The sequence below is a fragment of the Alternaria metachromatica genome, assembly GCF_023757995.1.
Source record: "Alternaria metachromatica strain BMP 0045 chromosome Unknown scaffold_2, whole genome shotgun sequence".
NCBI lineage: Eukaryota > Fungi > Ascomycota > Dothideomycetes > Pleosporales > Pleosporaceae > Alternaria > Alternaria metachromatica.
This window is the reverse complement of record NW_026055493.1, coordinates 545,265-567,156: the sequence shown is the minus strand read 5'-3', so window position 1 is coordinate 567,156 and position 21,892 is coordinate 545,265. Positions and strand designations below refer to the sequence as shown.

Below are 21,892 nucleotides of genomic sequence, written 5' to 3'. Positions count from 1 at the left end.
GCCTTGTTCGCCGAGTCAGTTCTGGCAGGCACGACGCGTGATTTTGAGTCAACCCCGCGACGCGCTTTCGCTACTTCTTCCACCATCACCACTGCGACGACTACGTCAGCCACGACAACACACAATGGCGGGAGAAGACTACAACGACTTTCTCGTTGCGCGGGTGATTACCGAGCAGAGGCCGGTCACCTACAGGCTGCTCAGCAGAGCGACCAGCTCCAATGTCAACACAGCGAAACGGTTCGTGCAGCTCTTGCCAGCATCTGAATGCCGGCTCACATGATACAGGATGCTCTTCGAATTTCAAAAGAATCAGAATGCGCGGAAACCCAAGTCGGTCCACGCCACCTACCTCGTGACTGGCACACCCAAGCGAACCGTAAAAGCCAATGGTCCCCCCCGTCAGAAGCGTGAGGACGCCGACATGCGCAGCTCGCCCTTTATGAGCTCCATGCCCGAACGAGAAGAGCCCGAAGACTCTGATTACACCAGCGACTCCGATGACGAAGATACACCCGCGCCGGAAGGTGTGAAAGAGACAAAGATTGTATTGGTGGGAGAGGAAGACTTGGAAAGTACGATTGGCATATGCTATTGGAAGGACCCAGCTGACGGCTTCACTAGAGACTAGGTCAGAGTTTGAAGATGGATTCACGGCTCACGTTTACAGTGTGCAGCCCGGCCCGCTCAAGGTACGAGATCCTGGGAGGCTTCAGGACCAATACTAAGACATATAGGCTGTTCGCGTACTGTCTTTGTGCAACCACGAGGTCGTAACAGAGTATGCAGACGAAGATCCTCTAGAACGGTGGAGAACATATGGTTCCATTCAAAACGAACACATCAAGGTACGCACATGGCTACAGCTACACGGGCGCGCTAACATCGTTGTAGCGAAGAACTGCAAAGTATGCTCCTCCTACTGCTACATCGAAGCCCGCTGCGAAGACCATCACGAAGCCTGCCGGGAAGGGCTCTTTCGCTTTCGCGACGAAGGAAAAAGAGACGTCCGCGTCTGCGAGAAGAGGAAGCGCGTCCGAAGATAACACATCCGGTCGCTCAACGCCACAACCCTCGGCGGGGTCTACTACACTGAAGAGGAGCGATTCGAAGTCTGGGGCAAAAAAAGACAAGGCGACAAGCGACCTGTTCAAGTCCTTTGCAAAGGCTAAACCGAAGGCGAAAGAAGCGGAAAAGTCACAAGAGTCCACACCAGCGCCGGTTGAGGATGGTACGTACACAAACAGTCTTTTCTGGTTATACAACTAACTTCGCTAGAACCAATGGAAGGCATGTCTGAGGATGAAGGTGATCCCGATGATGAGCCCGAGATCAAGATCGACGAGGAGAAGAATGAGGCAGCCCGCAAAGTCAGAGAGGAGCGAGCCGAACGATTGCGCAAGATGATGGAAGATGACGGTAAGTCTTTCGAGCTGGACATGATGGTAGTGTCTGACGTGTGTAGATGAGGAAATGCCGGATGCACCAGCTACAGCAGAATCTCAGCCTGAAGCTCCTTCAACAGCGGCGACGGATACCACAGAGCCAACCGAGGGGGAAGCTACCGTCACAGTGGAGAACGGTCGCAGACGCGGCCGGAGACGAGTGATGAAGAAGAAAAAGGTCAAAGACGAGGACGGCTATCTTGGTAAGTAGCCAGTGCACTCTGATTGCCCTCCCACTGACTGTGCATAGTGACCAAGGAAGAGGCCGTCTGGGAGTCCTTCTCAGAAGAAGAACCTGCACCAAAGAAGGCTAAGCCAGCGCCAGCCAAGCCAACGAGCTCGGCAAAAGCGAAGAATGCTAGCAAGAAAGGCCAAGGAAGCATAGCCAGTTTCTTCAAGAAGGCCTGAGAGATCTACAGATGTGAACAAGAGGAACAGCGTTACTACAGTTTCAACCGAACAAAGCAATATTCAAGCATAGCGTACAAGTCATTCGAATCATAACCGTGTATTTGGGATGACCAATACATCGCTCGTACCCGCCAAACGTTTCGTCCATCTTGCAAGAGCATATTGTCCTACCACTTGAGCAGCAAACTCCTGCCGGTTTGGCGAAGCGACGTTGACTAGGTCGCCGACTTGTGCTACCCCAGACGCCTACTGTACAATGTTGTACACAGATCTTGACTTGTTGAACAGTGTCTGGATATCGTGATGTTGTGTGACATGATTAGCATGTGATCGAGAGCAATCCTTTCTATAGACGAGCATGCTAAGCTTAAGTACAGATCCAGTTGGTGCCACCCTCAACACTGGAGCTTGAATATGTTTGTATTGAAAAGGTGGGAGACTCCCCATCTTCTGGGTTCGCGTTGTCGCTGATGGACTCACAAACCTCAAATCCTCACCAAAATAAGCGAAATAAGTAGAACTTTGTACTCTCCTCTCTTTCTACAACTTCTCTACACAACAACATAAAAAGAATAAAAAACTTTAATTAACTAGAAATAATAAATAAGTAATTCTCTATAGTTCTACCTTTTTAGAATTATAAAAAGTTGTCTTAATTACGCTGTTCTAAGCCTGCAGAAAGTAGAGCTTTAGGAGTCGGCTCTTTTCTGTTAACCGCGTGCTCGGATACCCCGCAACCCCACGGAAGCCATGATTTGCTGGCGTACAGCTCTGTCGTACACAGTGTGCTTTCGGTGTCCGCAGATACCATCATTTTTAGTTACTTTTCTACTAAATACATGTCGAACAGCCGCACAGGTACTTGCACTAGACTAGACACAAGCTACTGACCTCATTGAATCTGCACGATTGCGCAGGTACCGATCTAGGTGATGACGACATCATTCTCCGACACATCAAATAGTCTGTAGCTTCAGAGCTCAATTAACTTCCATCATCACGACTAACACAGTATTATATACTCATAATAGCCATCATAGCTTCACGCACAGCATCCCGCCGCCTTTCGCGATTTCTATGCACCATGTCTACCACCGCACCCTCAGCATCGGCCCTCCCGCCTGCGCCATGGAAGTCCTTGTTCAGCGAGCACATCTCTAAGATGAAATCGCCTGAATTCGTGTTGGGCACGCTCGATGCAGCGCCCAAGGGCTCGCCTACACCCTTCGTGCCCCGCGTGCGATACTGCATCCACCGCGGTTTCTGGGCCGAGCTACCAGAGAACAAGCACAACGATGCAGAGCGCAATCCTCAAGTCTACCAGAGCGATTGCCCAACGTTTACGACGGATGTTCGCATGGAGAAGGTCGGACAGATATTCGCGACGAGTGCGGGGCACGCTGAGAGCAGCGAACAGGTGCAGGGCAGTGGTGGTGGAGGCCCTGTAGAGGCTGTGTACTGGAACGCTGATACTGGTACACAATGGCGGATCAAGGGAAGGGCTTTCATCATTGCACCCGATATTGAGGGCGATGACGAGAGCAGTGGTGTAAGGACTGTCAAAAGCGAGCTGGGAAAGAGGATGAGGATCGTCGATGAGGGCAAAGAAGGCGACTTCAGCTGGCAAAGGGAGCTGACTGGTTTCTTTGGTAACCAGAGTCCTGGCATCAAAGGTAACAATGGCCGTTGTCTATTGTACTTTGCAAATCGCTAACAAGTTATCTCAGGCTCATTCAAGAACCCTCCACCCGGCCAGCCAACCTCCAAACCATTTGACGACAAGAACCTTGCCCTTGGCTCAAAGGTCGACGATTTGCAAGACCCCGTGGCACGCAAGAATTTCCGCCTTGTGGTGATTGTGCCAGACTCGGTGGAGCAGACGGATCTCAGCGACCCAGCAAAGGCACGGAGATTTAGATACACATTCGACGAGAGCGCAAAGGCTAACGCTGGATGGAGGACTGAGGAGCTCTGGCCGTAAGGGCGCTGTTGAACGGCACGCATGAATATGGTTTCGAAAGAGATCTAGTATTTCGAATGTTCGAAACAATACCACGAGTTCCTAGGCATTATTCGGTGCCTTGATCGGGCCGAGCGTATGTTGTGCTGTGTAACTCGTTTGTCACAGAGACCGTGGACCCTTGCTGGATGCACATGGGTGGTTCCGATGCAGTCTTCCCCACAATGTGGCTCAGGTCGGCGACCACGACCATGGCCCTTGTTGATTTGAATAGTCGCCTACAGATGGCAAATTTGTTGAGCACGGTTTAGCATTGCCGGGTAAGAGGAGCTGCTTTCAATTGCGTAGGGCAACATACACAGGCAAGATGTTTTTCTTCCTCCTATACGGAGGTGAAACCTGGGCAAGAGGTTTGTTCATCGCAAGTCGTCGGGCTGATGACATCAAAAAGCAGACGTGCGAAACGAAACGCGTGTTGAGCAGGCCCCTTACCCGCATGACAAGGGTGCGCTATTTCAGTCGCCAGGTTGCCTGAAGGAGTAATCGATGCGGTGCGTGGTTGTCAACTGCCTGGGATCAACCTAGACGGCCAATCTAAATGATGATGTGTGCGTTAACGTTCAGGCGCACAGCTGTTTGTGTGGTAAGCTTCAACGGTTAGCAGTCCAACGGTATTGGGTACGCATTTCAACAGGTCAGGTGCGCGCACCCGCCTTCCTAGCCGGGCATCGTTCGCGAGCACAAGCAGGTCGGTCACTGGACTGTGCACAGCAAGTCATCATCTTACACAGGACCAAGATCGTGGACGTGTCTGCGTCATGTGCGTGGACACTTTGGGAAGAACGGATGGGTACGGACGACGATACGGACATGTGGGATGCTCGTTGCGACTACCGCATTTGGTAGGCAATTCGCAAAGTTGCAAAGAAGCCAAAGGGCACCCTGTTTTCGTTTCGGCTGAGGCGCTGCGGCACGGGTATAGGACGCGCCGCGATCGTGCTTACTGGAGGTAATAGCCGCCGGGCGGAACTCATATGCGCGCTCTCGCCAAGGTCGATGGATGGGGGTGAGCTGGCACCGTTAGACGGGCGGCGGGTGTGCTCCGAGACGGAAGTTTCGCGCTGTCATCGCAACTGGAGGAGATCATGTGCATGCGAGCCAGGCTACCAAGCGGTGCCACTGCCGGCTAGTGGATTGCGACAGGTGAAGTGTGTAGGTGCGTTATCGTGAAGCCATGCGAAACACGGTGACAGTGGGATCGATCTTGTACGGCGTCGGCCATGTGGCCGCGCAACGACGACACACGCAGACGCGCAAGGAGTGAGGCAATTGAATCTTGTAATCTGGCGACTCGTCTGTAATAAGGCCGAGCGCCCTGTTCGATCACCGCCAAGGGTCGACGAACCGTTGCTGCGGTACCCCATACCTCTTGCAAGCGGAGTATCCTCCCTGCACCTTGCACCCGCGCGCGCCCATGCAAGGCCGTCTCGTTGCTTTCTGGCTGCCCCCTCTTTCTTCTTGATGCAATGCACCGTGGCCTTGTACCACCATCGTCCCACTCGCATGCCGGCAGACACGACTCCGTTGGGTCTGTGAGTCTGGCCCCGTTGATCGCATCTCGTAGCAGACGCACTCCCTGCCCGTCAGCCGTCTCTCCCCATAAGTAATCGCTGATCGTCTGCCACTATTTCTCCGCCCAACGCTGCACACGTACCCCGACCACGCCCTTTCTGCTCCCCTAATCCACATCCACCGCCTCACTGCTCGCTGTTCGACACTCACGTCAACTTCGTCGCCGTTACCGTCGCCGTCGTTGCTCTATGCAATAACCCGTCTGCATCCGTCCCTGTCACCACCACCACTCGTGCCGCTTAACCCCGAATCCCCGATCAATCCTCGCCCACCATGTCCGACATTGAGAAGTCGTTCGTGTTCCTTCAGGACAACCTGCCGCAATGGCTGCAGGACATTGCCAGCATCCAAGAGAAGGTCACGGCCATGCAGGCCGATAATACGAAAGTGCCCGTATCACAGTCGCCGTTCGGGAAGCGGACCGACTCCACCGCGTCCATACGACCAGCACTAGACGCCATCGCAGAGGACGCAGCGCCTTCGAACGCAACACCTCCAGACGCCGTCACAAGTCGCAAACGAAAGTCGCATTCCGTCTCGTCCGGCCACGAACCTGGCACTGCCCGCCATCGCCCTCGAACCATGGTGGTTGTCAACTACGATGGAGACATGCAGAAGTCGTTCGAACTGCTCGTGCGGGCAATAGGGACTGGACGCAACATGTTACGTAAGGCCAAGATGGAGGCTAGAATGAATGAGATGGCCACCCAGGCAGAGTCGAGCGCAGAGGAGGACGACATGGACGACGACGACGAAGAGATCGACCTATCCAAAATCAACTACCGAGCCCGCATGTCATCATTACGCGCAAGATCGGCAGCGAGGAGAAGCGGCAGACTGGGCGTCACCAGTGGTGTAGAGACACCTGTCGTGCTGTTCGATACCTCGGACAAAACGTTAGAGCAAGCCCAAGAGCTGTGCGAGAAGTCGGCGCATCTCACATTACGTGACGGCGACTGCAGAACAGAGCTGGAAGGAGTACGAAAGAACTTTGAGACTGTGTTGAAGACGGCGAAGATCGAGGTGGAGAAATGCAACGCACGCAAGGCACAACATCCACCTGAATTACAGGCGCACGAGACCTCCGACACATCCGTGTCTTCCCTAGAGCCCGAGATGACATACCGGAAAGACACTTCGCAATCAGTACCACCACCACCCGAACTCGATACTCAACCCAAGACCACATTGACAACACAGCCTGTGACTATCCCACAACCACTGAAGATCGTCGACATTGAGGTTGATGACGAAGACGACGATGACGACTTCGTACTGCCGCCTGTACGGCTAACCTCGCGACTAAATCGTCGAGGCTGATCTTCCTGATTCCATCCATTTGTCATTTATTTTCAAGCGTTCAAGCGATTTCCATCTCAGCCATTGCTCTCATCACGGCGTTTCGAATGCATTGCGGGTGCATGCGTGTTTTCCATGCATCATGTCGGGGACGAAAATGGAGGGCGAGGGCTTATATCCACATGCATCACTAAACATCTCTTGGGTGCCGGCGTCTTACAGCGAAGCATCGTTGCTATCTTCCAGCGTATTCAATCTATCTCCAAATTATTCATGCATTCTGTCGCGAAGACAATTTACGTTCGTTGGGAGACTGTTGATTTGTTCATAGTGCATTACCATAGTTATTGTTGTCCGACTGATGTGACCGATTGCTCCACGTCATACCGGCTTCAAGCATAGTCATTGTTCTATGATAAGTCCTTCGAAGTTGTGCTCAGTGAATCCCGGCATCTCCCCGGGGCGATGTATTCACTCGCTCCTTCCTCAGAACCACAAGAGTGCAAAACAGGGAAGGAACGCTGGAGCGCGTGTCCGACGCGTTCAGCGCACCTGCCTTGCGATGCATATTCACTCCCCACGCGTTATCATCTCTCAGTTTCTCCCCCGATCTCCACTCGCATGAGCTTCGCTAACCTCCTCTACGATCACTACCCTCAACTACCCAAATGGCTTCGTCGCAAGCGAGTACAGCTGACTCAATCAATTTCTCCTCATTCATAGAAGATGACCCTCAAGTGACGGGTGAGACTACACAAGAAAATAACGTTGTGAGTGAATCATTCACTTCCCGCGTAGGCTACACTAACGCGACACAGTTGCTTGTCCAAGCAGATGCAAGCATCACCCGAGAAGAAACCGCTAATGGATCGCGTCACGCAAGTGAATCGCTCGATGATGCCAGGAAACCCCCGATTGCGTCCGAAGAAGCTTCCGAACGACGCGGCTCCAGTCATTCCAGCGAAACAATCAGCAGTGGCAGTACTGTCTTTCTCCACCCAGAGGAGAGCGGTCAAGGTGTTCCCGATCCTGTGAAGACGCCGGTAAGTCCGTCCCCCATTCTATGGTGTACTTTAATTAATGTATGCAGCAAATCACGCTACCTTCTGGAAACAGGGAGAGTAGCACCGGTCCTGCGCCCAGTGCTGGCGCTGAGAATGTCGTCGAATCCAACAAGTCACCGATGACACCACCCGCTTCCGCTGTACCTACCTCGTCTTATAGCTTGCGCAGCCGAACACAGAGTAAGCTCGTATACGACGTGAAGTACCACCCCATGGACGATGCCGTTCGACCCTCTCAGGCTGCCAAACGTCGCTCGGCACACGGAGAAAAGCTAGTCCCTGAGTCTGGCGATTCAAGTGAGGCTTCTAGCATCCTCGATACTGACGCTGATGAGACCGAGTCGGACGGTGCACAAAGCGAGGGAGAAGATGAGGAGGAGATACCGAAGCGAAAGACGAAGAGCAAGGCGCGCAAGCAGACCAAGTCGCGACCAGTACCTACCGAGGGTACGAGACGGTCTACGCGCAATGTCTCGGGTATCAAGGCATCGTATGATATGGGTATACACCCTCAGGACAAGTATCTCGTCATCTCCAGCGATGATGACGACAGACCGATCTCGAGCAACAAACACAAGAAGCTCTCTCGTAAGCGTGCGAATTCCGGACATGATTCAGCATCCAATCCCAAAGGAGCGAAGAGGTTTAAAGCAGTCCATGGGAGGCGATCGCGCCCCGCCGACTACGACACATCCGATGCGTTGGACTTAGACTCCAGTGGTGCGCCCGTATTCGCTAGTGTGGAGGACGGCAACAACATTGAGTCCAGCGCTTGTAGGTGGCCAGCTTCCCCTCGATATTAAGACTTACTGACAGAACACAGCTACTGTCGCCCTCACACCCCCGCGCTTGCTGCTTATAGCTGATACTACTGGCCATGGCATTCGACACCGGGAAGGGATGGATGTCTGGCACTATCCTCCAGGAAAGAGATACCTCAACCACGATCGAGACTATTGGCCTGTCCTTCCAGGCGAGGCCTTCGAAATCTTTCAAGAGAAACTTGAAGACCAGCTAGCGCGCGAAGCAATGGAAGCGTCACCACTGAACTATGAGCATGATGATAAGGAAAACCCCAGCAACACAGGCCCCGAGCCACTCATCGAGGAGAACGAAGGGATGTCCATCATACCAGTTGCGCAATATCGACAGTCGAGCGCCGAAAAACAGGTGGCGGACCGACACTCCCTCGTCTCCAACGCTCTTTACTCTGACGATCCTCCGCAATCGTATGGCCTAGACGGTACTGATAATATCTATGAATCTCCTCAGGACGACCTCTTTGACGGCATGAACATACTCGCGTCTGGACAATGTTTGCCTCCGGGTCAAACCCAACCCGAAGCGCAAACTGAGACGCAGGACTCAGTGATCGGTCCCAGCCTGATCAGCGATATTTCAGGGTCTGATTTGTGAGTCGATTATTACGTACGTCAATCTGGTCGGTCAGAGTTTATCGGCTGTCTCTTCATTAGCCTTTACTGACTACCATCTATAGATCTTCGCTATGACTATACAGGCATGGGTATGAAAAGCCAGATCGTTACTATTTTCACCACCAGTCTTCTGCAACCGCCTTATAGATGGACATTCTCTTCTGTCGATTATCATTGCATGCCTACATGTCATTGCAACTTATGCATGATCCTAGGATTGAGATATGTTCCTTTATGTTCTAGTCCATTCTACCACAGTACAGGGGGCATGGGTTTACCAAGTACGATGATCTATGTCTAGCTTGTTGCAGGCAGATTGCGAAGTCCGAAGCACCCCAATATATGGGCATGTCCATCTCAAATGTATACAATGTACGATACAATAGCGCATGTAGAAGTGCAAAAAAGTCTTTTAGTCTTTCACAGCACAAACTTTGCCGAGTATAATTGATGGATACTTGTGCGGTCGCCGATAGAACCAAGGCCCAATATTGTAAACACTCCCGTCATACCTGCCATAGTCCTTCATAACGAAACAGGTCGCCGGCCGAGACATCCGATACGTTCCTTCCCCTCTATTTCACAAAAGCTACACCAAGAGTAAACTTTGTAGCGACGACTAGTAGACGCTTCATATCTCGCATCGATATCCCGTACGAATCTGCTACATCTACAAACTTGCTTCATCTCGATGTGTCGTCATAGTAGAGCGGTGTCTCTTCGTGACGATCTTGGGGAGCAGTCTATTATGTTGGAGTGGGAGCAACAAGATTGGGCTGTTTCAGCCATGCGTTGATCACTCCTTGACAGAACGTCATTGGTAGATGGTCGCAATCTTCCCGAAAACAACGTATGGTGTTACTCCTGCTCTCGGCCCGTGCTCACAAGAAATATAGGCTGTGATGAAAGCCTTGAGCCAGCCGTTGAGGCGCAGTCGTGTTAGATTTGAAGGACTGCATAGATAGCCTAAGTTGTACTGTGTAGGATTGCGGCCGGACCACGGGTCGCCTTGCGGTCGCAAGCCCCGCGGCCTGGCTATGCTTGTGATGCTAATATGCTGATGATTAGAAGATGGTTTACCTGAACCTACTTTCGCCCGCTGAACATCGTCGATGTTCAATGTAAGTTCTTCAGTGGATGTAGACTACCAAACCTTAATCACCAATGACGTTTTCTACACTGAAGATCTTCTGCTCAGTCGGCTTCGATTCGCGATTTGACCCTCGATCCCGCTCGGCTATGGCCCGCCAGCACGTACCCTGTGCACATGCAAGTGTTTAAGCTCTGTACCGATGCGTCATTGCAGTAGTATAGACGCACTTCAGAGTCCCTGCATACACTGCCCTGTCCACGAGACTTGTAAACTCCATCTCAGAACTGCAGTGCGCCGATGTATAACCAAACTCCAGGCTTGTATACGAAAGCGAAGCGCAGAATCTATAATTGATCGTCCGGGCGAGCCCAGACGCCAGGTCACCAGGTTTAAGCGACAGCGCGCTATCGCCAGCGGAGCGGCCGCCTAGCGCTGTTCTGGATGCGATCTACGCTGCGATCCAAGCGCAAGGCTGGCTGAAGACGATCTTGGTGTTGGTGTTGGTATTGTTCGAGCGCAGCGGCGGAGCTGCGGAGGAGGGCGAAGCTAGATAGCGAACATGATGCTGGTTGCTGCAGGTTCGTGAAAGATCAACCTCGGGAGCACTCGAGCTACCACACCACGATGCGTGCAGGCATAGTGCTGACAGTGCAATCTTCTGTCCAACGCCGATAATGCGGCCTTTTGCCCCTCTGCGCGAACCTGCAGGTCGTAGCACGTGGAGATGGCTTGCGTCCCGTTCAGGTATAGGGGACATGTTGCAGCACTTGAGCCGGTGGTTTAGCGAGAGGGCGTAAGCCACGGAAGTTGATCTTGTCCCGATCAGACACACCACATCCTCTCCTTCGACCAAGGACCGACCAACACCACGATGCCGTACGCCGCCGATGATGCTGGCCGGACATTCAAGTGTCCTTTCCCGCGGAGTTATCTGCGACATGGCTCCCAACTTGATGGTACGACAGTCTCGTGAGACACATTGTCCTGCAGCGCGACGTCGAGAACGTGAGTAGCTTGCTTCAATACGATGGCGCTTGGATGCAATCCTGCCTCGAGAATTCGGTCTCGAGGAATCTAGTCCGTCATCAGCTGTCATTGTAGGTTTCCACCCCCGCCATCGCATCGCGGAGCGGCCGTTCTGTCACGGACAGTGTCACGCACGTTTCCTGTCGACCGCAGAAGTGTTCCAAATCCACCCTTGCTCTTTTGTTTTCAGCAAAGTGGTAGCGGCGCAACGTCGCAAAGACCAATGGGAGGAATTCCTTCTACCATACCCTTGAACACATCTTCGCGAAGTGTTGCGCTCGTGCTCCGTTTTTTTCGCACGCTTAGGGTCCCTGCAGCTATCTTAAGCTCATCTGCCGACAAGCTTTCTCGTATGGTTAGATTGCTAGGAAGCTCCACGCGCGGCAGGGTTCTATGACGGCAGAGGCTAGACCTCTGAGACCCTGTAGGCTCAATTTGGAAGACCTCGCGAAAGTTGTTGCGACCGAGTCTTGCTACTGGCTGTGGCGTGGGCGACTGCGGCATGTTGTCTTTGTTGTTGTTGTTTATGACTGGCTTCACGTCCTTCGATACTGAGCGTATAGCATGGGGAGACGCATACCGTTCACCGCATCACCAACAACGCAAAGCCCCCCGAGCGGCACAGTGTAATCTGGACCTACAATCTAGTCTCCCGTCTCCCCAAACCGACCAAGCGTTCTGACTACTCTAGCGTCATCTATTCCCGATACGGTCTTGACAGGGGTGGTACAGCCAGCCTTCCTGAGCCAGGCACAGCCGCTTCCTCCTTCCACGGCGACCAGCACATGTACGCCGCACCCGGCCTTTTGTTTCTTGACTTTAGGCGACGACGAGCAAGGGCGGGGTGGGTGGAGCTAAGGCCTGGAAACAGCGGCCAGTCTACTCCGCCGTCGTCGTCTGATCACGTCTAGCGTGCACCGTACTGTGTCTGGGAATTAGATATAAGGTGCCGGTTCACATCCCTGGATGTTGATATCACAAGCAAGCAACATTCAAGGTTTACTTTGCTACTACTGCTACGAACTATCCATAACTTATATTGCTTCGCCCCCTGGCTCACTATACTTTTTCGTAATAAATATCTACACGTTCGCGGAATCTATCATAACGGCCCTTTGAACTCGGTGATTGCTAAATACATTGGCCTCATTTCACGGGTCACGCAAAGCTCCTGCCGCCTTACGCTTTGGACCTTACCGGGCATCGCGATAACAAACGGCACAACGCACGAGGGGCTTCCCACGCGCACGGATTCCACAACCGACGGCTTGACTGCGCGCTGCTATTAATATATAATACCGCGGCCTTCCTCTTCTCGAGTTCTTGATTACTGGTCAACTACTCAGACAACCACGAAATAATCCCCAGAACTTCACCACTTCTATACATTATCCATATACAAGATGGTCAAGATCTCCGCCCTCGCCCTCGGGCTCCTCACCCTTGCCAGCGAAGTCTGCGCTCAAAAGACAGTCAAGGTCATGCCCTTTGGTGCTTCCATCGTCTCGGTACGTATCCCACCTTCCTCACTTCAAGTTTCCATCCACTGACTCCCATTCAAGCGATGCTGGCGCGCCAACCTCCAAACCAAGCTTAGGGATGCAGGTGTGACGAACTTTGACTTTGTCGGTGGCCAAAAGAGCACCTGCAGTGGGACCAACATCGACCAGGATCACGAAGGTCACCCCGGATTCCAAGCCGCCGACATTGTCAAGAACAGCCAACTGCCTGGCTGGCTCGACAAGAACCCTCCAGATGTCGTTCTCATGCTCCTCGGTACCAACGATGTTCTCATCGGCAAGAGGCCTATCAACGACATCATCGCCTCGTACGACATTCTTATCGCACAAATGCGGAAGAAGAATCCCAACATGCAGATCGTCGTCTCTAACCTCCTTCCATTGGACCCCGCGCGCTTCAATGCCCAGGCCGTTCAAGGCATCAAAGACCTCAACGCTTACATGGCTACGCATATGCCTAAGAAGAGCAATGTGAAGAGCCCGGTCTACTTTGTGGACAACTTCGCCGACTTCGACGCAGTCAAGGACACAGATGACGGTGAACACCCCAACTTGCAGACGGGTGTACAGAAGATGGCGAACAAGTTCTTCGACGCCACAAGGACAGCAATCAAGGGAGCTGCTGCGGTCAAGGCGAAGAGGCAGAGCATAGTTGAGAGGAGACTACTAGACTAGAGTGGAGCGATGAGGTAGACTGTAACGAATTCATGACTTTTCATTGTGCTAAACTAGACTTGGGTATCTTAATGCAATGCCATTCCTTACTCCAGAAATCAAGTTTCGAATGTGATATGCCGCCAGACAGATGCCACCAGCTTTGATCAAGCTTGGGTATCGTTCTTTCAATATCAGGTTCCAACTTTTATACTGTCGCCAGACGGGTACCATGAGCGGAGGAGAGACGGTCGTCCGCAGGTGTCTTGGTGGTGCGCGATCGTCAGGGCTTTGTGGTCTTGTCTGAGTCGCCCTCCGACTCGTAGGCACCCGCCTGCGAGGTGGCTTTGTCCTTGGCGGCCTTGCGTGCGGCCACGATTCCACGAGACTTCTTGCTCCTGATGAATTTGGCTTCTGCAGCCTCAGCAGCCTCGATGGCCGCGATCTTCTGTTGTACGTTAGTGCCATGGTAGTGTCAGGAGGTGATGAGATACTTACGGCTGCCTCGGCCCTCTTGACCTCGTGCATGGCAATTGCGTCTGCCGCCGCAGAGTCCTTGTCGTTGCAGACGTAGGTAGTTTCGTATCCTGCTCGACCCATCTTTTCTGGCTGGTTGGCGAGGTGGTGGAGTGCTTTGATGACTACTGTGTAGTCTGGTGTGGCTGATCGCCATTAGCAAAAGATACGCTGAAGCCGTACAATATACTAACTGGTGATGGGAGTTTGGTGGTTGGAGAACCAAAACAAAAGCTCAAAAGTTTGTATATAGCTTCTAGCTTTTGTTAGCGCAGAGGTGAAGGGCAGTCTGGGGCTACTGCCCTTCACCTCGAGTCCCGGTGACCAAGACATGGCTGCACAAAGAGGTTCGGCAACGGTGGAGGGGTTCATGAAGGAGAGACAGAGACGGAGGGGCAGGAAAGATTGATATATGGCTAGCGGCTGTGTGCGTTTGCCTCGTTAAAGTCGCCGTCAATGGGGATTACGACGGCCCGGTGCAGTTTTCAGACAACAAGGAAATTGCAAACGCGTCAGGAAGAGCGGTGTTGCGGCGGCCAGGCAGCATGCGGGACGCTCGAACATCAACATCAATATACGGGACATCCAGGAGGAAAATATCTTGAAAATGTAATTCAATGCAGTATGTACACGTGCTGTTTCGCGCCTGGCCAAATCCAACTCTTACTTGGTTGTTATGATCTTGAGCTTCTTTGGGCTGTGACTGAACAAGTTGGCATATGCCTTGGGGACGGTCTTCCGCTTGTTGGGCTCCTGGACAAAGTACTCGTAGCCTTGCTTGTTAGCAAATTTGATGGCATCCTCCTTGGACTTGAACTGTATCCGGTGGCCGTTCATGAAGTCGGCAGACGACTGCCAGCCCATGAGCGGGTTCTCCCATCGGTGGCCCTTGGGGAGGACGTCCCAGTCCATCAGCCAGTGCGAGGCGTTCCAGTCGCCGGATTGTGTGGCTGTCTTGGAGGGCTTGTAGATGCTGGGAACAATTAGTATCACGGCCGACGTCGGGTGGAGGATGTCTCGTACCGAACAGTACGCGCCTGGAGGTCGGTGGGGGCGCCGGAGAGAACGGCAGCCGCAACACTGTCACCGGGCTCGCTGCCGTCCATGACGCGCTTGGGAACCGGGGAGAAGTTGCTGGGGACATGTTAGCCATATGCCGCCTTATCCTTATCCACGGTTGACGCACGAGGTCCGGTAGTCGATGGCGACGTTGTAGTCTGGCTGGTGCCTCATGCCCTCCGCGGCGTTTTCCTCGCGGATCTGGGTGGACTCGCTCGTGAGTTTGACGGCGGGCGCATCCTCGGAGCTCGTCTTGTGGCCGTGGGGAGTGGGCTCGTTGGTCGCATAGGTGCGGAAGGAGGGGGCGATGACGCTCGTCGCGGAGGGCCGCAGGGCGGGGGCGAGCAGTCGCGATGCAATTGTCCTCGGTAGGGCGGCCATGGTGGTTGTGTCGTCGGCGTGGCGGGCGGGAATGCTGGTGATGTCGATGCAATGGGATGAAGCTGGGGTGGTTGCTTGGCGAAGGCGCCGGCATAATCCGTCCTGCAGCTTTCTTCCTCGAACCTCACCACCGACCGCACGACCTCCATCTCCACTCCATCGTCTTGCCCGCCCTGGTACGTCGCCCGATCCGATCCGCCACGCAGAGAGAGTGCAATTGATGCTAACTGGCCCGCAGCCGTCAAGATGAGCTTCATGCAAAAGCGCGGTCTCTCGACCCTCATCCCCCCCAAGGTACGGCTTCTGTCTGCCCCTCGGACCGCGCATGGCACTGACAACGCTCTCTAGATTGCTTCTCCCAATGTAAGAGCCCTCCAAACGCTATTCTAGCACGCCTTCGAACCTCCGCAATCGCATACGCGCAACTTTCGGCCCACCGCAAACGCCTCCACAGTCGCAGCACCCCGACTGCGAACCTTGGCGCATCCCGACGACTCTCAAAATGGCGATTCCAGACCAGGGCTGATGTACGAAACAGGCTATCGGCTCCTCCCCCAATGCTGTCCGCATGCAGAAGGTCGTGAGCTTCTACGAGAAGCTGCCCCGTGGCCCAGCTCCCGAGCCCGAGGCCAAGGGTCTTCTCGGACGCTACCAGAAGAAGTACATGGGCAAGAACCCTTCAGCAAGGCGTGAGTGCACCCGGCGGGACAGGAGACTATCCGAGCGCTGTCCTTGAGCCTGCGAGTTCGGATGGGAGCACCAGACTGACCCTGTACAGCCCTCGTTCACGTCATTGGCTTCCTGATCGCCATCGGCTACGCGCAGAACTACTACTTCCATCTCCGTAAGTCGAATCAGATGCGCTGACAAGATGATGTGACTCACCACTCGCAGGCCACCACAAGAACAACGAGCACTAAGCGGATCCTTCGAAGGCGCTGCATCGTCACGGGCGAATAGACCGGATGTGTATATGTAAAGTGTAGTTGGTGAAACAAACATCTAGCCAAGACAGTCTCTTCTCCTATCATGCAAATGACTCTGCCCTCTTCTTTGTCAACATCCACACGTGTGCGGTGGCGGAGGCCTGGACAGCTCTCATGAGGCCGACAACGTCATCCCGAGCGAGGATAAGGTAGTACATCATGTGCAGTGCTACGAAAGTCTAGTGGGTCTTATCGTCTCGTTTCTGAAAATACACATGTCAAAGAACCTCACGTGCATGGTGTGAGCATGTGTCAGTAGCAGTCTGTCGACCAGTCTTCCCAGCAGGCTTCGTCCGGCCCGCACCTCCGCAGCTCAGGCGCGAATCGTGATTGTCGCTGCAGCCGTGTGACGCATAGCTCCTAGGGCATTCCAGATGTCAGAATCGATACAAAGAGGACCCCAGGCGTGTGCCAAGCCTAGCGCCTCTCACCATCGTGGCTACTCAAGCTACCCGCCTCAACCTCCTATACACCCATCCACACCCGCAGTCCGCCCCACCACGAAAGGGCCCCTTCTTTCACGCCGCCCCCTCCCGAGCGCGACTCCACGCCGTTCGGTGAATCAGCGCGACCCAGCACGTGTTCGCGACTGCCTCCAGCCCGCGCATCCATCCAGCGAAACACTCCGAAACCTCCGCACTCGCCGCGTCACCTCAGCAACTTGCAGATAGCAACTCTGCGGAAGCGCCGACTTGACATCCGTGGCGACTTGTAGCATCTGACATTAGGTGATTATCCCCAACTTTTCTTAGCTCTCATGTCGCATGTGGAAGACAGCGGGCGTCCGGCCGGGCTCGACTCGCAGCAGTCGGCGCCGCTTACGCCCACGTCCTTGTTTGGATCAGACCAAGAACACCTTTCTGACATTGAGTCTTGCGCCACTTCAGTTCCGGAAACTGTTATGGCAGAGCAGGTTGCCAACGATGTGGTAAAGGAAGCACAGTCGGTGGGTCGTTCTGCGCCCATCGACGACTCTGCGTCAACTACCAACACCCCCGCCGTCAACGGCGAACCGCCCTCGGGCACAGCGACCACGAAACCGACCCCACGAGAAGCGTCTCCTGCGAAACCCGCTGTGAACGGCACAGGTGCACCCGCCACTGGTAGTGCACACGTGTCAGACAAGGCCGATGGAGATGTGCCAGCTGTAAGTAGCGAGAAAGAGGCATCCGGACGAGGTGTTAATAGTAGCAGGGCGAGAACAAGCAGTCGGATGCATCACGGCACGATTCCAAACAGCCCCACCTCAATGGCTTCTCGAGCGAACATCTGGCGGCAGAGTCGCAAGCCGTAGCAGATGCCAGTGGTGGCTCAGATACCGACATCAGCCGCCCGGGAAGCGTCGACCAGTCCAAGCGCGACGGAGTTCACGTGCGTACCAACTCAGCAGCCAAGAAACAGCCGTTCAAGTCAGTATCTGTGACCAAGAGCTTTCTAGCCAAGACCGTTCCGACCACGCCTGCTGCACGACCAGGGGAGAAAGCAGCCCCGGCAGCTCCGCCCAAGACATCGATTCTCACCGCGAAGCCCCGCCTCGTAGCGAAATCCGGCGCTGGCAACGCCCCGCGTGCGCTGGGACAGACCAATGGCGCAGGTGCAGGTCCAGATGCGAGCAAAGTCTGGAATAAGAACCAGCCCGTCCCAACTCCCCCGCCCAAAACCTTCACCGACGAAGAACTGAAGCAGCAGTACGGTATACATCTTGCAACACGCCTACAGGCAGACGAAGGAGGCAAGGAGGCCAAGTGGGCAGACATTGACGATGACGAGGAAGACTGGACCCCGGAAGCAGTACAATGGATGGATGGAACCAAGTCCTCGGTTGCGGTGCCACCGGAGACGCAGCCACCGCCCGCCGAAGAGCCCAAGACTATTCTCAAGCCTGAGACGCCCGCCGAAGCACCCAAGCCTACTACGTCCCCGGCTCCAGCTACGAACGCGCCCAAATTGAGCGTCACTGGTGGTGCCAAAACTATCTTGAAGCCTGGTGCGCACACGCAGCCCACTACTGGAAAGTCAAGTCTGGTCCTCAAGGGTCAGCCAGAGAGACCAACTCTAGTGGCCAAGCCATCAGCAACCGAGAAGAAGTCACCATGGGCGCCCCTACCTCCAGTCGAGAAGGTGTCGCCGATCCAAATCAATCCCCCTGCGCAGCAACCGCCCCCACAGCGCTACTCACAGCGTGATTCCTATGGTTACGACTCCATGCCCCCACCTCCCGCGAAGGAGATCGCCCCAGATGATTTTAATCGCAACTGGCGCAACGAAAGCGGCGGCCGAGATACTCGAGACGGCCGGGAATTGTTTAATTCGCAGAGTGGTCGTTATGAGCCTGTACACAATGACATGCGGCGGGGTTCTGGACGAGATGCTGGTGGTGGTTACCGGCAGCAGCCGTCCGCTGTGTTACAGAGGCCTTCTCAGGACGGCGGCCCAGCAGAGCCCTCAGCGGCGTTCCAGACGTCAAGGGCAAGCGCGGATGGTCCTACTTGGGGCAGGAGGAGGAACTCGTCCAACGTTAGTGGAACTATGCCTAGGCGCATGTCGATGGACCCACGGGGAGTAGACATGCCTACTGGTCCCATGAACATGGAGCGACGCGAATTGCACTCGATCAACGGTGTGGACCCTTCGGATCCTGCAGCTTCCAGACAGTCGCCATTCCAGCAGATGAAGTCTCCGAACGTTCCTCATGCACACCCGGCTTCACCCTATGGCTCAGCAACCTCAGCTGTACAAGATGCACCCGCGCCTACACCAGCACCACCAGCAGAGAACCCAGTCGAGGTACAGAAACGTTTGATGGCTGAGAAGATCGAGCGCGCTCGTCTCAAGAAACAGCAGGATGCGGAAGCCGAGAAGCAGGCAGAGGCAGAGAGGAAAGAACGTCTTGCTAAGAAGTTGGCCGCTATGGGACCGCCTGAACCCAAGCCCAAAAACAAGGATCAGTCGCCTACACGCCCAGAGCAGTCCCCACAGAAAGACAAGGCTGCTCCTGCGCCATTGCAATCACCGCCAAAACCACCTGTACCGACTGCCGAGGGTGAGGTTACACAGTATGGGATGATGAAGGTCCATCAGTCTCACCCGGTGAAAAGATCGCCTCAGGCGAGCCATGCTCAAGTAAATCCCTCACCAGTGACTGCTCCTTCATCACTTAACCAGCAATCGACGCCGCCGTTCGACGCCTTCACTCGTGACAACGAAAAGTCTCGGCTGTCAACTGAACAATCTCAAGCGATCGCTCACCAATCAGACGGCGCTATCCCTTCTGGGCCTAGGCCGCAGGCACCTCCGACCTGGTCGCAGTCTTCTTCTACAGCACCTCAACCCAGACCTTGGACATCACAAGTTTGGGGTCCTCCCGGCGCAAAAGATCGAGCTCTTGGTAACGGTACCTTCGACTCTGATTACAGAGGCCAGTCTCGCCCTGGTGCCCAGCAGCAACTTCCTGTTCAGCCACCTGCCGCGACAGCTCCCATTGGCACAGGCCTAGCTCCTCAGGCCTTGACATCACACCCCACAAGACAGATGCCTCCATCCCAACCAATGTACTCGCAGCGATCCTCGCGCACCCAAAACGCTGCGGCGGCTAGGGCGGCTAGACCACCCCCAAGGAACGTCACTGGCGGCGGTTGGGATACATTTGGTGAACTTATCAAAAAGGATGACCAGGACCTCGCAGCGAAGAATGCTCAAGATCGAGAACGCCAGGGCGAATTCCGTCCCGAGCTTCGAGAGGTATACAAAGATCAACGTGGGCAAGCACAAGTGACGCTGCATGACAAGGTCGCCGCCGAACTGGCTCTTGCCGAGGCATTGAAAAAGGACGATACTACGAAGCCTTTGGTTGAAGGCTCGTCGCCTCAGCAAGGTCTGACTCAAGGCCCTCTCCAGCAGGCTACTGGTCCTCGCGCATCGCGCTTCTTCCCTCGTCCGACTGAGACCTCAACAGAGGCGACGGCGTCTCCGTCGACCTTTGTGTCAAGCAAAGCAGACTCGCCTCCTCCGCCTCCCGAGACAGAGACACACCCTGCTTTCAGCAGTGAAGCCGGTCACCCATTGGTGAGGCTTCCGAAGCCCTCGCCTGTCGTGCGACTTCCACCCTCGGCAGCTGGTAACGGGACCTCCGCTGCTTCTCACGTAAACATGCCGTCGCGCGGTCAAGCTCTAGGCGCCAGACCTCTCGCAATGAACCCGGAGTGGCAGGCAAGGTTTAACAAGCTCCTCGACAAGCCAGGTTCCAACCGTTCATCAACCCTCCCAAGCACGTCTCCAATGCTGCCGGTCGCTACTCCACAGCAAGGCGCGGTCGCTCCGGCTGCCTTGTCCAAGGCTTCGCTAGACGTTCGAGGAAATACTGGTCCTGCAACCGTGTCATTGCCCAGCGCATCCCAGGCGAGAATCTTTGCAGATGATCGTGGTGCAGATGCTGTCACTCGCGGTGACACTGAGGCTCTGTTCGAAGACAGGGAATTCGGTTCGCTGCCCACTGTCAAACTGTCCAAGGTTCCGCACCTCGCAGCCAATCAGCCACCCAAGGCCGCGCCTAGAGATGAGCAGCACCCTAGGCACAAGAAGTTGGAGAACCCATTCACCATTCGCCGCCTAGAGGCGTTCGACATTGAGAAGACCACACAGAACAGGCTTAAGTTCGACGTCGTTGTGCGCCTCGCAAACATGCGTCAGCCTGTCACCAAGTCAGTGCAGAGGAAGCACTACGGTCCAAAACTCAACAGGCAACCGAAACCCAAAGCGACTGGTACGCCAAGCACCACTTCTACCAACAGTGCGAAGGACCGCCCGCGCAAGCCCTCGCACCAAAGTCAGACAGATCGTTCCTACAACAACAGCTCTTCGCGCCCGTCTGCTCCCAAGACTTGGTCCACCAGCAACAACAATGCTCCTCGCTCATCCCCAGCTCACACAGCTACAACTTGGGCTAAGGTTGCAACGGCCTAAGTGTCGTCCACAGTCTCCCTCGTTAGCTTCAACCACTGCTACAAGGAATGTCCTTCTCGTTCGACCACTGTCGCCGCACATGTACAGGACTGTCTGATAACTCTTCGAAGTGCTTCACCTGGTCACTCTACGTACTGTTCTCATCGCAGCACACCATTTCACCCTTCTTCCTCTTCAACAGCAGTATATATCGCGGCATCTTGTACCACAACGGTTTGAGTGGATCACAGGGTCGCTTTTCTTGGGAGGCAGTGTACTCCCGATCTTTCTTCTACTGGACTCCAAGTCCTCATTTCTTGCTTTGGCGCGACATCACTTTCGGGGTCAGCATGTTTTTCTTTCCTTAGACCTTCGTTCATCTCCTTGCCATGACCGGCGTCAGGACGCGAGTATGGGTATTGACAGCTACGACGGGCCATGACCTCGTGGATGCGGAAATTGGGATGAC

General features: G+C 54.4%; 9 protein-coding genes across 9 annotated transcripts; 7 read left to right on the top strand and 2 right to left on the bottom strand.

The window, feature by feature from the left end:
• Positions 1 to 124: 124 nt before the first annotated feature.
• Positions 125 to 1,853, top strand: J4E83_001010 (uncharacterized protein; the record flags this gene model as incomplete). Its single annotated transcript, XM_049327967.1, has 8 exons — positions 125 to 240; positions 289 to 575; positions 625 to 692; positions 738 to 848; positions 895 to 1,231; positions 1,279 to 1,419; positions 1,466 to 1,648; positions 1,696 to 1,853. The coding sequence occupies 8 exons, from the start codon at positions 125 to 127 to the stop codon at positions 1,851 to 1,853; spliced, it is 1,401 nt and encodes a 466-aa protein (XP_049192485.1).
• Positions 1,854 to 2,940: 1,087 nt separating this feature from the next.
• Positions 2,941 to 3,837, top strand: J4E83_001009 (uncharacterized protein; the record flags this gene model as incomplete). The annotated part of the gene is made up of 2 exons (XM_049327966.1): positions 2,941 to 3,529; positions 3,584 to 3,837. 2 exons carry the CDS (start codon positions 2,941 to 2,943, stop codon positions 3,835 to 3,837), a joined length of 843 nt encoding a protein of 280 aa, XP_049192484.1.
• Positions 3,838 to 5,721: 1,884 nt separating this feature from the next.
• J4E83_001008 (uncharacterized protein) lies at positions 5,722 to 6,768 on the top strand (the record flags this gene model as incomplete). The annotated part of the gene is made up of 1 exon (XM_049327965.1): positions 5,722 to 6,768. One exon carries the CDS (start codon positions 5,722 to 5,724, stop codon positions 6,766 to 6,768), a length of 1,047 nt encoding a protein of 348 aa, XP_049192483.1.
• A 647-nt stretch (positions 6,769 to 7,415) lies between these two features.
• J4E83_001007 (uncharacterized protein) lies at positions 7,416 to 9,227 on the top strand (the record flags this gene model as incomplete). Its single annotated transcript, XM_049327964.1, has 4 exons — positions 7,416 to 7,517; positions 7,566 to 7,790; positions 7,838 to 8,585; positions 8,635 to 9,227. 4 exons carry the CDS (start codon positions 7,416 to 7,418, stop codon positions 9,225 to 9,227), a joined length of 1,668 nt encoding a protein of 555 aa, XP_049192482.1.
• Positions 9,228 to 12,769: 3,542 nt separating this feature from the next.
• On the top strand, positions 12,770 to 13,561 carry J4E83_001006 (uncharacterized protein; the record flags this gene model as incomplete). The annotated part of the gene is made up of 2 exons (XM_049327963.1): positions 12,770 to 12,874; positions 12,929 to 13,561. The coding sequence occupies 2 exons, from the start codon at positions 12,770 to 12,772 to the stop codon at positions 13,559 to 13,561; spliced, it is 738 nt and encodes a 245-aa protein (XP_049192481.1).
• A 262-nt stretch (positions 13,562 to 13,823) lies between these two features.
• J4E83_001005 (uncharacterized protein) lies at positions 13,824 to 14,140 on the bottom strand (the record flags this gene model as incomplete). The annotated part of the gene is made up of 2 exons (XM_049327962.1): positions 13,824 to 13,988; positions 14,039 to 14,140. 2 exons carry the CDS (start codon positions 14,138 to 14,140, stop codon positions 13,824 to 13,826), a joined length of 267 nt encoding a protein of 88 aa, XP_049192480.1.
• Positions 14,141 to 14,719: 579 nt separating this feature from the next.
• J4E83_001004 (uncharacterized protein) lies at positions 14,720 to 15,496 on the bottom strand (the record flags this gene model as incomplete). The annotated part of the gene is made up of 3 exons (XM_049327961.1): positions 14,720 to 15,029; positions 15,080 to 15,190; positions 15,243 to 15,496. 3 exons carry the CDS (start codon positions 15,494 to 15,496, stop codon positions 14,720 to 14,722), a joined length of 675 nt encoding a protein of 224 aa, XP_049192479.1.
• A 246-nt stretch (positions 15,497 to 15,742) lies between these two features.
• J4E83_001003 (uncharacterized protein) lies at positions 15,743 to 16,416 on the top strand (the record flags this gene model as incomplete). Its single annotated transcript, XM_049327960.1, has 5 exons — positions 15,743 to 15,790; positions 15,845 to 15,859; positions 16,035 to 16,185; positions 16,275 to 16,340; positions 16,391 to 16,416. The coding sequence occupies 5 exons, from the start codon at positions 15,743 to 15,745 to the stop codon at positions 16,414 to 16,416; spliced, it is 306 nt and encodes a 101-aa protein (XP_049192478.1).
• A 967-nt stretch (positions 16,417 to 17,383) lies between these two features.
• On the top strand, positions 17,384 to 21,444 carry J4E83_001002 (uncharacterized protein; the record flags this gene model as incomplete). The annotated part of the gene is made up of 2 exons (XM_049327959.1): positions 17,384 to 17,629; positions 17,677 to 21,444. 2 exons carry the CDS (start codon positions 17,384 to 17,386, stop codon positions 21,442 to 21,444), a joined length of 4,014 nt encoding a protein of 1,337 aa, XP_049192477.1.
• Positions 21,445 to 21,892: the final 448 nt, after the last annotated feature.